Below are 13,722 nucleotides of genomic sequence, written 5' to 3' on the forward strand. Positions count from 1 at the left end.
GTCCATGTCGGGGGTCTGCTAATTGTCCAACCTTTAGTACGGTGGGGGAATTTGTAATTTTATGACTGGCTAGTTTGAATGTATCACATTGGGTTTCAGTCGCATGGTCAAGGTATAGAATAAAAGAAGATTGTAACTGTTGCTCTGACCTTTTTTCTTTGCCTCTTCTTTCCTCTGGTCTTTTCTTTTCCTCTCTTTCTTCTTGGGGGCTTTGCTTTTGCTCTATGCCTCTCTCTCTCTCTCTCTCTCTCTCTCTCTCTCTCTCTCTCTCTCTCTCTCTCTCTCTCTCTCTCTCTCTCTCTCTCTCTGATGTTTTGAGTGAGCTTTGATCGTGAAAGGAAAAAAGGGGGAACCTTTTCTATTTTTTTTTCTTTTTTGTATTATTTTAGTTTGTATTATTATAATTTTTTTCTTTTCTTTTTTTTGCGTTTCTATGATGCTTTTTCATGTCTTGAGACTCTGTGGTCATTTTGTTTTTAAATCCATTGCTCTCATTCTAACTGGATTTAAAGCAGCACCAGGTAACTTTTCAACCTTAATAATATATTTCCAAGTCTCTTGTGATGGTACATCGACTTACAATAGGTTGAATGACACGTCTGCCATAGCCTGACGGGGTCTGTAGCGTTTTTAATCGTACTTTTAAACTTCGGGTTTCGGGTAGTAACCGGCGAACAAAGAGAACTACAAAATTCGACTGCTTTACGGCAAATACGTCACTTCCACCACCACCCCCACTTCCTTAAAATCGGACGTGCGAGCCAAACTAGCGTTTGTTTGCCAAATGTTATAGTCATGGCCGAAGCAGCACAGAAAAGCAAGAAAGCAAAGGTTTTGTCGGAGGAAAGCAACAAGAGGAAACGAGAAAGTGATCGCATTAAAGGCAGAACGAGGATCAACATTGGGCCAGCGTTTCCTCGCTGGCGTGAGCTGAATGAGGAGGAGGGGTGCCCGTTGCCACCCGTCCCGGTTTTCCAGGGATTATTCTCTTTTTTGAGCGACAGTCCCAGAAAATTCATATTCTTTCCCGGGACATGAATTGTCCCGTTTTTTTTTTGTGAAAATGTACTTCTAAAGTAGAATTTCTTGGTTTCAAATTAAACCGTTTCCGTCTACTGTTACTGTGTTTTCTTCATAGTTGTACAGTACATCCAATCCTGTGTCCGTAAACGGGTAAAACAGTGGATTGGCCAATGCCAGGCGTTTACTTTTATTTGATTGGAAGCTCAACTTATCGCCTAGCAACTGCCTGTGCTGTCGGTCGGTCGCGCGCGCGCATCAACACACATCCAAGATGATACAGTGTGAGTTTAGTTGCTAGCTAGCTTTTTAAAAACTGTCTATTTACATCTATTGTGTGAAATGGGGGGAGAGACGGACGAGGAGGATAACCACTGTCTATGAGAATAACACAACAAAGTCGGATGAGCCACCAGTGTCAAAGAAAATACTATTTACAACCTACAACTCAGACTCAGACCACAAAAAATAATAATAATCTGTGTCCCGGTTTTTCACAAATCAAAGGTGGCAACCCTATGCTCGACCGATGCGGACTTTCAAATATCAAATGAAAGCCTATGTCTAAAGGGCGTGTACAAGTTTGGTAGGGGCTAACGTTACATTCTTGCAAGTAAATATATAAGATGTACAAAATAATATTTTAGGATACCTAACATGTCTGTGATATTTGTTTATTTGTCTTGCCTCAAGCTATAATGCAAATCGATTTGTAAAATTTGCAGATTCATCTATGGTAGCTTGATATTATAATATTGACGATATATGGTTATTATATCTACCACTCAAACATTGCATTGAAGTATCATATAGATTCAGTAAAACGGTAACCAATAGACTAGGCTACTATAATGACGCTGGCTTGTAAACATGAGCATCGCGATCATTTGTCGTTTGAAAAAAAATAAAACCCATGAAATTATATTCATATGACATGCTGAAATATATGCCACTGTACCTGTGATGAAGACATTTCACACGCGACGCAAGCAGAACACCTGCATGTGAACTCCTCCTACAGTGCTCAGGGCTATCATGGTTGTCAACAAATGCACGTGCATGTATGACAGAGTTTACGACAGTAGTAGAGGACAATACTGTTTCCCAACTGTAGGGGGACCCCGAGAGCAAAAAAAAGAAAAGTAACCTAGTGTTACTTTAAAAAAATATTTTTACTATTTTTGTAAATAAAGTGATCTTAAAGGGGTCATGACATGGTTTTTTTTATTTTATTATTATGTTCCCTTAGGTGCAATTATAGTATTACTATAGTTTTTTTTACAAAAATCTTTTAATATGTAGTGATTTATGACCTTTTCCCACCCTGTTTCTCATCCTCTGATTCAAACAGTCTGTTTTGGGGGTGTTTCCCCTTTAAGAGTTCAGTGTTAACGCCCACTGTTATGATTGGCTAACGTCAGTGCCCATGCATCAATTATTAACGCCCCCAGCCAGAACATTTGCGGATTCGGCGTAACTGTTTAATAGCGGGTGATGCATGCGAAGCGATGGCTCTTGCAATGATAAAACCTTATATGTTTGAGCCGGAATCAGAGGAAAATGAAGCATCACCACAACAACGAAGACTGGATCAGCCCGTGTCCACATGGAAAGTGAAACTATTTTGAATTAATAAAAAAAAATTAACCCGAGACACTTGAAAACGGATTATTGTTGCATAATTATCTTATAGCTTCATTTGCTAACAGTTTAACATTATTTAACTAATTCCAATGAAATGATAGGGTGTACCACGGACAAAAATGCATGCACAGGCCATCTTTGAAGATGCAGCATTGATAAAGGCAACATTTTTAATTTTCTATCACATGTAACGTTAGGCCTACTAGAAAGGCGACATATTTTCAAGATTCTCTTATACAAATGTGTTTATATTAGCCATGGTAAAAAGTAAGTTTGCGTCGTCGTCATTGAGCCCATAGTCGGCACGGACTTATCTTTGAGCAACCGTTTTCTGGCAAAGCCAATCATCATATTGGGATTTTTTCCTCAAAACAGTCATCCTTCAAATGTATAGAACACTGCCGTGACTGGGACGTCCGCAAAAAATAAAGTGCATCCATTTTTCCCTGACGACTGGATCTTTCAGCGTATTTAAAAAGTAGTTTAAAGTTTTAAATACATTACTTACAGTTTGCGTCGTCGTTGTTGAGCCCAGAATAGACGGCACGGACTTATCTTTGAGCAACAGTTTTCTGGCAAAGCTCAAAACAGTCTCAAAACAGTCATCCTTCAAATGTATAGAACAAACGCTTAAACTAACACTGCCGTGACTGAGACGTCCGCAAAAAATAAAGTGCATCCATTTTTCCCTGCCGACTGGATCTTTCGCAGCGTATTCAAAGATGTAGTTTGTCCACAGCCAGGAACAGCACATCTGCGGCATCGTCATTTCCCTGTACACAGACCCACTCGCTCTCCGTCGACTGAACACTTGTGAGGCGCGCGGCGCGCGGGCGCGACAACGATACGAAATGAGCGTAGTTGTCTTGCGCTTAAAGCGTAGCTGTCTTGCGCTGGAGGCGGTCATATGCAAACGCTGGTACGTCACTTCGTACCGTGACGTCACTTCTTACCATGGATCCAGAACGAGCTGTATTTAGAGCTTGATTAAATAAATGATTCGTTTATAATGGGGAGGACGTCTTAAGCTATGAAACTTGCAGGACGTTTTAATGGTACAAAGACCTCTTATATACCAAAAGATCAAGGCAAATTTGGTTTCTCATGTCATGACCCCTTTAAAGTCAAAGTCTCTCTCTCTCTCTCTCTCTCTCTCTCTCTCTCTCTCTCTCTCTCTCTCTCTCTCTCTCTCTCTCTCTCTCTCTCTCTCTCTCTCTCTCTCTCTCTCTCTCTCTCTCTCTCTCAGGTAACATTTTACATACATTCTGGGTACAATTTACGGTATATGATTCTATCATCATCTATTTTGTAACTATTTCAAGTGTAACAAAATACTGTTATTAAACTATTATAATTATAAATGATGTACTAACTAGTTTTGATTCGGTATTGACTTTTAAGTGCTACCTATCGCAATACAATATAATCACACTATAGCAATGCTCTCCCTCATATTTTGCGCGCTAATTCCATCATTGGTTTAAGTAGCTGTAGTTTTACACCATCATACTGATAACATTTCTTTCGTCATTCAGCAATCCTGCAGCCTCCTGAACCACTGTAGGGAAACCAACCTTAGTAGTGTGTGTTGTTGTAAATGTTTCTTCTTGTGGACAAATTAACCACTACTAATTACATATTATTTGCATTTTTACATGCTCCCTGTCTTTGGAGAGCAGCTCACATTCGCACAAACACAAATGTCGCTTTGAGTTTAAAAGGTTTGGGTGGTTAATCCAAAGGACGCTTCAACATCACAGTCCAGCTTCTTCTCTCAGACATTGTGTGATTTGTGGCCCACAGTGCTGGAGGACCATATGAGGTCTTAAGGACATGTAGGGGAATGCTATGGGGTGTGTTTGCAGAGGTGTGTGATCGCTAACGAGTGATGACATCCAGAGCTGGCGGTATTGGGTGGCAATTTATGTCCTCGAAGACGTGAAAACCTGACGTGAATTGTTTGACACATCAGTGACAGGGTCATTAGCATCACTCATGGCTCACTAATGTTTTATACCGTAATCGGTGGATGAAGGGCCACAGACAGCAGCCAATGTGCTGATCTATCACGGCACAAATAGTTTTTTTGGCTCCTTCAGCATCCAGGACACTTTGTACTTCAGCGTATCGGGTGTCAGTGTTGAGTCTCAAGGTGTCTGTGATGATGGAATATAAACGATGACATCATCACAGCGCTGCAGCTGTGGGACGTGATGAAGATTTCCTGTAAACCCAGAACAGTAGCAGCTCTTGCCAGTAATAGAAACTATGCGGGTCTTGTTCTCCAACCCGGTCACACTAAATGCGTCTCTATAGCACGCATTGTTTTTATTGTGCAATTTATACGCAAAAAAAATAGTTTTTACGTGCTTAGGTAGGTTTAGTAGTGGTGAGGGGTGCGTATACGTTTGGTTAGGATTAGTGATGTGGGGTGCGTGTGTATTATACACTTGGTTAGGATTAGTGGTGTGGAGTGCATGTGTATTACACACAAAGTGCGTATCAAATGCACACGAAAACTGCGTATCATATGCACGTAAAACTAATTTTCGCGTATAAATTGCACGATAAACACAACGCGTGCTATAGAGATGCATTTTCATGAGATCAGTGTTCTCAGATCTACTGGTTTCGTGCACTGTATCTGGGATCAGATATGACGTTTGTAAAGAGTTTAGGGCTTTTCACACTCGAAATTGTATAGTGTCATTTTAAAAGTTGCACTGATATTGAAATTCTGGCCGATACAGATACAAGACGATGATTATTTTCATGTTATGGCTGGGGGGTTATTTTTTAATAAATATATGAAAAAAAATTCAGTCATTTAAAATTATCAACATTATTATAATATATTGCAATTTTATTAAATTATTAACAACAATAACAATGTTTAAAGATTAAGACTAATTTAAAAGGGAGTATTCACAATAATATTTACGATTTATATATGTAGTATCGGTCAAAAGTTTGGAAACATTACTATTTTTAATGTTTTTGAAAGAAGCCTGCATTTATTTGATCAATATTAAAGATACATTTTTTTATATATATATTGTGAGACATTACAATTTAAAATAATGGTTTTCAATTTGAATATACTTTAAAATATAATGTATTCCTGTGATCAAAGCTGAATATTCAGCATCATTACACCAGTCTTCAGTGCCACATGATCCTTCAGAAATCATATGCTGATTTATTATCAATGTTGGAAACCGTTTTGCTGCTTAACATTTTTTTATAACCTGTGATACTTTTTTCAGGTTTCTTTGATGAATAAAAGGTTAAAAAAGAACAGCATTTATTTAAACTATAAATATTTTGTAACAATATACAATACAGATCAAAAGTTTGGGGTCAGTAATAAAAAGAAAAAGAAATTAATACTTTTATTCAGCAAGGATGTGTTAAATTGAAGAAGAAGAAAAAAGTGATAGTAAAGATGTATATTGTTAGAAAAGATTTATATAAGTGAGATTGTAAGATTGTATAATATGTGACCCTGGACCACAAAACCAGTCACATGGGTCAATTTTATGCAATTGAGATTTATACATCATATGAAAGCTGAATAAATATGCTTTCCATTGATGTATGGTTTGTTAGGATAGGAGAATATTTTGCCGAGATACAACTATTTGAAGATCTGGAATCTGAAAGGGGCCTTAACTCGGGGTCATTAACGGTCTTAACTCAGGGTTAAGCATGTATGAGTAGTCACAGGTGTTGCCTGAAGCGCTTATCCGATAAGTGCAAATTTGTCCTGACAAAATGCATCCAGTAGTCATTCACACAGACGAACGCTGGCATGTTTAGGAGATCTGGCTGAATATAATCGAGCCCTGAAGCAAGATGTTGTCTCGCTAAGAGGAAGGCCGCTTTTGGAGCAGAAATATTAGCTGATACTTTAGTGTCTCTAATCTTGTTATTTTCATCGGCACCAAAGCCACATATGGGGAAATTAAATTATTTGCCAGGTTTTTATCTTAAATCAATCTTTTCTTCTTTGGCAAGAAAAGAAAAATTAGCTTTCGCCTTTTCACAACATGAGATAAATCCGGCCCTGTTGATAAGTCGATTATGTCCTGTCAATCATAAGGGGGCAGAGAGAGATGTCAGACAGTTAACAAGTCATTCAGTGAAAAACTCCTATGGCAGAGTTGCTGTTTGCAGCATGAAAAAACAATATGATTTAAATTCTGAATAAATTATACACAGAAAGTGAATAAAGCACCAATACTAGACCAATAAGCACTTTTATTTGGATACATATATCGACTGATCTTTAATGTAATATTTAATTAATAGAGAAATATTATAGAATTAATGTGAATGTGATTATTTAAATTTGTCTATTATTTTGATTTTTTTTTTAAATTAATAATAACAATATTTGGTAACACGTTACAATAAGGTCTCATTTGTTAAAATGTATGTATTAAGTAACATGAACTAACAATGAGCAATATATTTGTTACAGTATTTATTAATATGTGTTAATAAAAATAGTCATTCATAGTTTGTTTTTATAATAATGTATATGCTGAAATTAACAAACTATGATTAATAAATGCTGTAGAAGTATTGTTCACCTTTAGTTCATGTTAATAAAGTGTGAAACCTTTTTGTAAAGAGTTACCCAAGTGTAATATTGTGTAATTAATGTTTACAAAAAAATAAAGATAACAATCAAACTTTCAGTATTAGTTTCAGCAGATGTTGTTCTATATTAATTAAAATCGTGATATTTTCATAATGAATGTGTATGTGAGGGGGTTTACATTTAGTTTGGTGTAATCTGAATTAACAGTAACTCTCTTTTTTATTTCCAGCATCATGAATGTTGTGCTTGCAGCAAAGGTGTATTTATTAGAAAAGTTGGATGTGAAATTAGATGTTCATTTGATTAAGGAACGAGATGTCAGGAATCCGAAACATGAGAACACGTCAAATTTGAGGAAACGGATCACTCTCGCAAGCATTGGATGTAAGAAAAACACACGTTCTGTGCCAAAAGTTAAATGGCTTTTTACATCCTACGCAATTAAATTCATATCTGGTGAGATTGTGGGAATCGGAGCTCTTGAGAACGGCGGGACGCTCCGCATCTGCTGTGTTTCCTCTCATCTACAGCCATATAGCGTTAGATTGAGAATTACTCCGAACGCTTGCAACACCGAAACAGATACGCCGGCAATCGTGGATTTGCAAAACACAGCCTGTTCAATATTTTTTGCAGGGAATGTGGAACTGATAATAACACAGTCGCTCAGAGAAGGAAGTTCTGCAGGGATGTTGAGCGTCTCCTCGAGGTTTCAGTGAAAACGTGTCTTGTCTTGAAATCATGTCCTTTTGACAGTTCTGGACTGCAGAAACTATGCTACAAAAAATCTTTGCTTTGTCTGGTCTTCAGCATCTACTCCCTGAAATCATATGGTTGTTATTATTGTGCACAGAGTGCTGTTATTGTGCTGTTATAAAAAAATTAAAAGTTAGACTACAATAGTCTGAGACTTTTGCCAACTTCAGCAGGGGAAAATAAGGGACATTTCTCCATATCACATTTGAAATGGAAAGGAATGGTGACAGGTGACGATTGACCACACAAAACTAACATGGTACAGTCACAGTGTGTGTCTGCAAAGCAAACTATAATTGAGTCAAGTCACCTTCATTTATATAGCGCTTTTAACAATATAGATTATTTCAAAGCAGCTTTGTGATAATGGGATATTAAAGTAACAGATTTTTTTGGCTTGACACAACTTCATTTGTAACCCTGGATCACAAAACCAGTCACTAGTCGCACGGGTATATTTGTGGCAATAGCCAACAATGGGTCAAAATGATCGATTTTTCTTTTATGCCAAAAATCATTAGGATATTAAAGGTGCTCTAAGCGATCTCGGTTGGCGTAACCTCTTGTTGATGTTTGAATTATTATCAAACAAAACGGAGGCTAGCTAGACCCTCCCTCCTCCTCATCCACGCAATAACCCCCCAAACCCCACCCCACATCATTCTTGTCGGTTATTGGCTGGAACAGTTTGTTATGTTTCATGGTGCGGGTCGCTCTGTTTATTGCTCAGTTTGTTTTTGCTGCTGTTTGTGGAGCTTGGGCTCTCTGCAGAGACCGCGTTTTTTTACAGTGTGTTCAGGGGACAGGCAGCTAGCGGATAGTGAGGAGATGTTTGCGGTATGTGAAAAAAAAATGTTTTGGCCTAAAAAACGCGCGAGATCGCTTTAAGTAAAGATCATGAAAATATTTTGTACATTTCCTACCATAAATATATAAAACATTTATTTTTGTGAGTGAATGCAGCACAGTCGTGAACATTAATGGACAACTTTAAAGGAAATTTTCTCAATGTTTCGATTTTTTTGCACCATCAGATTCCAGATCTTCAAATAGTTGTATCTCGGACAAATATTGTCCTATCCTAACAAACCATACATCAATGGAAAACTTATTTATCAGCATTCATATGATGTATACATCTCAATTAAAAAAAAAAAGGTTTTATGATCCAGGGTTACATGTGTTTAAAATCTAGTGTCAAACACCATTATGCACGTCAATTTGGCTTTCACCTATTGGCAAATTATAATACTAGAGAATTGTGACTAAATCAAGTCAATATATACAGTATAGTGTAATGAATTGTCCTGTGACATGGCTTGTTTCTATGGCACATTTTGATTTCTAACAGATTTGACACTTGGCACTTATTTTACAAGTCCAACATTCACAATTTGTTTTCCATTCTGATCTGTCATTTTAATCTTTGACATTCGAGAAATTGGGGTTTCAATTAAATGCTAAAGTGTTCTCAGCTGTTTCTGTGCAAGGCACGATTGGATATAATACTGGATGCAATTATGTTCCTGTATAATATGTGACTGTTGGCAACCAAAAAGGAGGTCTTGAGTGTTTGTTTATCTCCCACTGTTCTAATCTCTCTCTCTCCCCCTCTCTCTCTCTCTCTCTCTCCCTCCTACTCAGATCTGTGGCTTTGTGAACGCTATTAGTCCGGTTGGGAATGATCGGCAGAATCTAATGGCTTTCCGCTTCTCCGCATTTAACCCCATCTTGGATCCCTGGATCTTCATCATCTTCCGTAAGGCGGTCTTTAACCACATCCGGGAATTCTTGCACTGCTGCTTCCCCAGAGATGCGGTGAAGACCACAGCTCAAAGCTCTATGTCCTTCCCCCTGGAGGCTGGAAACGTCAAACAAAGCCCCAGCATCAAGAGCCAGATCTACTGCAGCCTCCCTCAGTGAACGGCACCGCGTACAGTACGCGACTGAGATACATCATGGCCGGAAGCCTGGAAAGTCTGACTGAATGTGTCAAGTGGTACTAGAACCAAATATAAAAGTTATATTTCATGGTGATGGAGAGGAAATGTTTTGTAAATATGTGAACCAATGGCCATCGTATTTGGGTGAACAACAAGGTGACAAAGATGTTGACAAATGAACAGACTGTGAAGGCACAAATAACCAATGTTCACTTGGGGAACTGGCACTTACCACAAACCACACACAACTGACTGTCACTTATGCTTTTGTTTACTAATTATCACCAAAATAGAACATTTTAACCTTTGAACCTTTTAAAATCATTGCAGTGTTAAAGATGTACAGTGTGACTAGAATGTTACAGGAAGTTGTTTAGCAGCAGACAACCAATCATAAACTAAAAAAGAGTTCGTCTCATTAAATATTAATGCGCTTTGTACAGTCACAGTTTGTACAGTTTCATTCGCTTGGTCTGTTTTCAGAATCTGAGGAGAGAAAGCAATCACGTTAACTGAAGTCATAAAAATAGCTCCACAGAAGCTATTGGACACTTTATTAATTATTATTAATTTATTTGTATGCAGATGAGCTCATTAGCACCATGGTTTAGAAATGTACAGTTTAAAAAATGTCAGAAACCCTAACCAGGAAGGGTAACATCACAGGTTAACAACTCATACTAGTTAAAGTTATAATAGCTAAATAGCTTTTTAGGGATTGATGTGTTGTAGAAATGTGACTTTTTGTGAAAAATTAAAAATTACATTTCATGGCGGTACATAAAAATGGATAGTTTAATTTAACTGTAATAACTTAATGTAAATAATCAAAAATAAAAGGCATTTGAGCTGCATGTTCTATCCCGGTGAGATATAACCGTTTCCAGCAACAGTCAGAAGATACAGGAGTTTGGACCAATAAGATTGCACTGTGTACGGGACGACCCAGCTGCCAAACCTGAAACCAAGCGATCAGGGTTGGGTAAAAACCGTTTTACATGGAAGAGATTTGATCTCTTCGCTTTGGCACATCGTCTGTACAAGGTGTTAGAGGAAAGGCTTCTGTGTAGTGTTAAATGCATTTGACCATATAGTATGTTTACAATTCAGGTGATGTAGAAAGTTCAAACTATCATAACACAATGCATGTGTGCTTTCATAGCTACTAATATCACCTTAAATGTTTAATTCAAAAACATGGATATCTGTCTTTAAAATACATTTGCTTTTACCATACATATTGGTCATTGTAAAGAGGATTTATAGACTGTGTTTGAAGTTATCCGCAGCTACAGGGTCACTGTCAGGAAATATTTCATTTGAAGAGGTTACTGGGAAACTTTCCCAGCTCAAGGCCATCAGGTTTTTTTTCAACTGTCACCCCTGATCCTACATGCCAAGAACTTTTAGCTGTTTATCATTACTAGCCCTTAGCCTAACCCTAAAGTGCTACTTTATTTCAACCCTGTTACAGAAATTTACAGTAGTTTACTTAAAAAAAATTTTTTTTACTATACTATATTCTGGTAATATCCTTCAATTTTGTTGTCTTTAAATAAATCATACATTACACTGAGGAAAAATAATAATAATAACCCATGATTATTATTTTGTTTCAGCCCTGATACACTGACAATGTTTCAGGGTTAAAATGCAACAAAAAAAAGTGTGTAATAATGGCCTTAGCTTAGCTAGCAAATATCACTGTTCAACAGCACATTATTTGCCATCTTTATGCCAAGAGTATTTTTTTTCTTCTTCTGGAAAACAAAAAAAAAAGATCCTGTAACAGAGTTGAACTATTTTAATCACTTGTTTTTTAAAGGGATAAATTACAGGGTTGAACATGTGCAGGAAACAAAGACAAATCAGAAATTATTCTCAGAAAATACAAATAATTTTGGAAAACTACAGCATGTGAAAGCAAAAAAAGTCCACTTTTGTTTTGTTTTTCTATAAAAACTAATGGTGTCGAATGGGGACATTCAAATTGGCTGAATTCAAAGCGCTTCAAAATAGAATTGTTTAATTATAAGCATGTTTGAATTACAGACTAAACCAAACAAATAATGTCAATAAATGCAGTATCTTGTCAAAGGATCACATTTTTCCTGAGAATGATCCTCTATAATGTTCTGGAGGATGAGGAAGCTCAATTAACTAAGCAAACTCTCTGTATAGTGCCTATGTAAATTCACATCCCCATGCGTGCAGTGTCTGCATGCGCGATGTGAATCTGATGCTCTGTCGTGATGTGATATTTTGTGTATTTATGTTTCTTTGCAGTGTTGTACAGTCAATACTGCTTCGTGCACATTGGGTTTGTTCATGCAGTGTTGACTCAAGCTAGAAACAATGAACACTTAGTAAAGAACACAACACCCTGTCCAAACAAACATGTGTCTTTGTCTGTTTCTTCCGGCTGTTATTGGGATATTCATTACATTTTATTACATTCATAACATTTGATATATATATAAAACACTGGTGCACATTTTTGAGGTTTATAAAGAAATGTTACACAACCTCCACAAGCACTTCTTCGGTTTCATATCACAAGAATAATACTGAAAAATATTGAAATATCCAAATAAAAACAAACCTGATCTTACATTATTGGCCAAAAATTTGACATAGATATTGAAGATATGATTTTAATATTTTAAAAAATTAAATAGATGAAAAAAAAAAAATGGATTTAGGACAAAAGCGTAATGTTATCATAAAGTTCAGATCAAACTACTTCCATTCATGTACTTTCGTCCAGTTGTTGAAACTACTTTGTGCAATACATTTATTTCAGGTCATTTAAAGTTGAGATGAAACGGATGTTATGACCAACACTACCATATTGTGACATATTTGAAGTGAACTGGCTTATCGAACAATAAAAAACTTGTGTTGCCTTGATTTTATCCCTCGGTTTTGAGAGTTGAATACCAGAATTGGGTTAACTGTGGCATGTGTGAGGGCAAAAGATTTCCACACCGGGTTTAAGTTGGTCACACAGATTCGCCGTGTTGAAAGCTGTCGACTTCTGTGGGACCAGTGCTTCATTATTGACAATAGACAATGATCTATGACAATGGACAATTTTGATGAAATTTCGCTAATGACTACATCTGTAAGATGTCAAGTGAGTCATATCACAAAGGAAGACCAATTTATCCCATATGATTAATTACGTACTGTATATGCTCAGATGAATTTTTCACAATAACACAAGTAACATGATTTGAGAAGATAATAGTGTCACTTTTGATATCATGGCGACTTTAACGTAAAAAAGAAACTTAAATCAACGTATATACTGTATAAAATGATGGAACGAGCATCTGAGGCATTTTGGCATTGTGTTTATGAGCGCAAATGTATGTTTGCTCTATTGTATCGCTGCAATGCTTCAGTGGGTGTATAAAGTGAGACAGATACCCAGATAGCAATGAGTCGGCGGACCACCGGCGGTGCTCCGGAGGCAGTAGAAGCGTCAGAATGGCGTAATCGCAAACACGTTTGCGGGCGCACCGCTGGCGGCAGCCGCTTTTTAAAAGCGGCAGCCGCCTTCCTACCGCCTTCGTTCCGCGGCCGGCCCGCAGGCCAACCGCCGTTCCGCCACCGTTATACCGAAGGCGGCCCTTCCGCGGCCCGTCGGAGGCAAGCGCTGTTTGAGCGATCTGCCGCCGCTTATTGAATATATATTTTTTATATTTATAGCATGCAGTTTTAACAAGGATAATGATTGATCAAACCAGA

The 13,722-nt window shown here is 37.5% G+C and overlaps 2 protein-coding genes across 2 annotated transcripts in view; both read left to right on the forward strand.

Moving 5' to 3' along the window:
• Nucleotides 1-12,716, forward strand: part of ptgir (prostaglandin I2 receptor) — a 35,715-nt gene extending 22,999 nt beyond the window's left edge. Inside the window, exon 3 of the mRNA XM_079608832.1 lies at nt 9,671-12,716. Coding sequence (XP_079464958.1) covers nt 9,671-9,949 — 279 coding nt within the window. The 3' untranslated portion in view covers nt 9,950-12,716. The remainder of the gene's footprint in view (nt 1-9,670) is intronic.
• The window catches only part of gab2 (GRB2-associated binding protein 2), a 508,732-nt gene that overhangs the window by 323,038 nt on the left and 171,972 nt on the right, over nt 1-13,722 (forward strand). The window lies entirely within an intron of this gene.

This window comes from Phoxinus phoxinus (assembly GCF_949152265.1).
Source record: "Phoxinus phoxinus genome assembly, chromosome: 4".
NCBI lineage: Eukaryota > Metazoa > Chordata > Actinopteri > Cypriniformes > Leuciscidae > Phoxinus > Phoxinus phoxinus.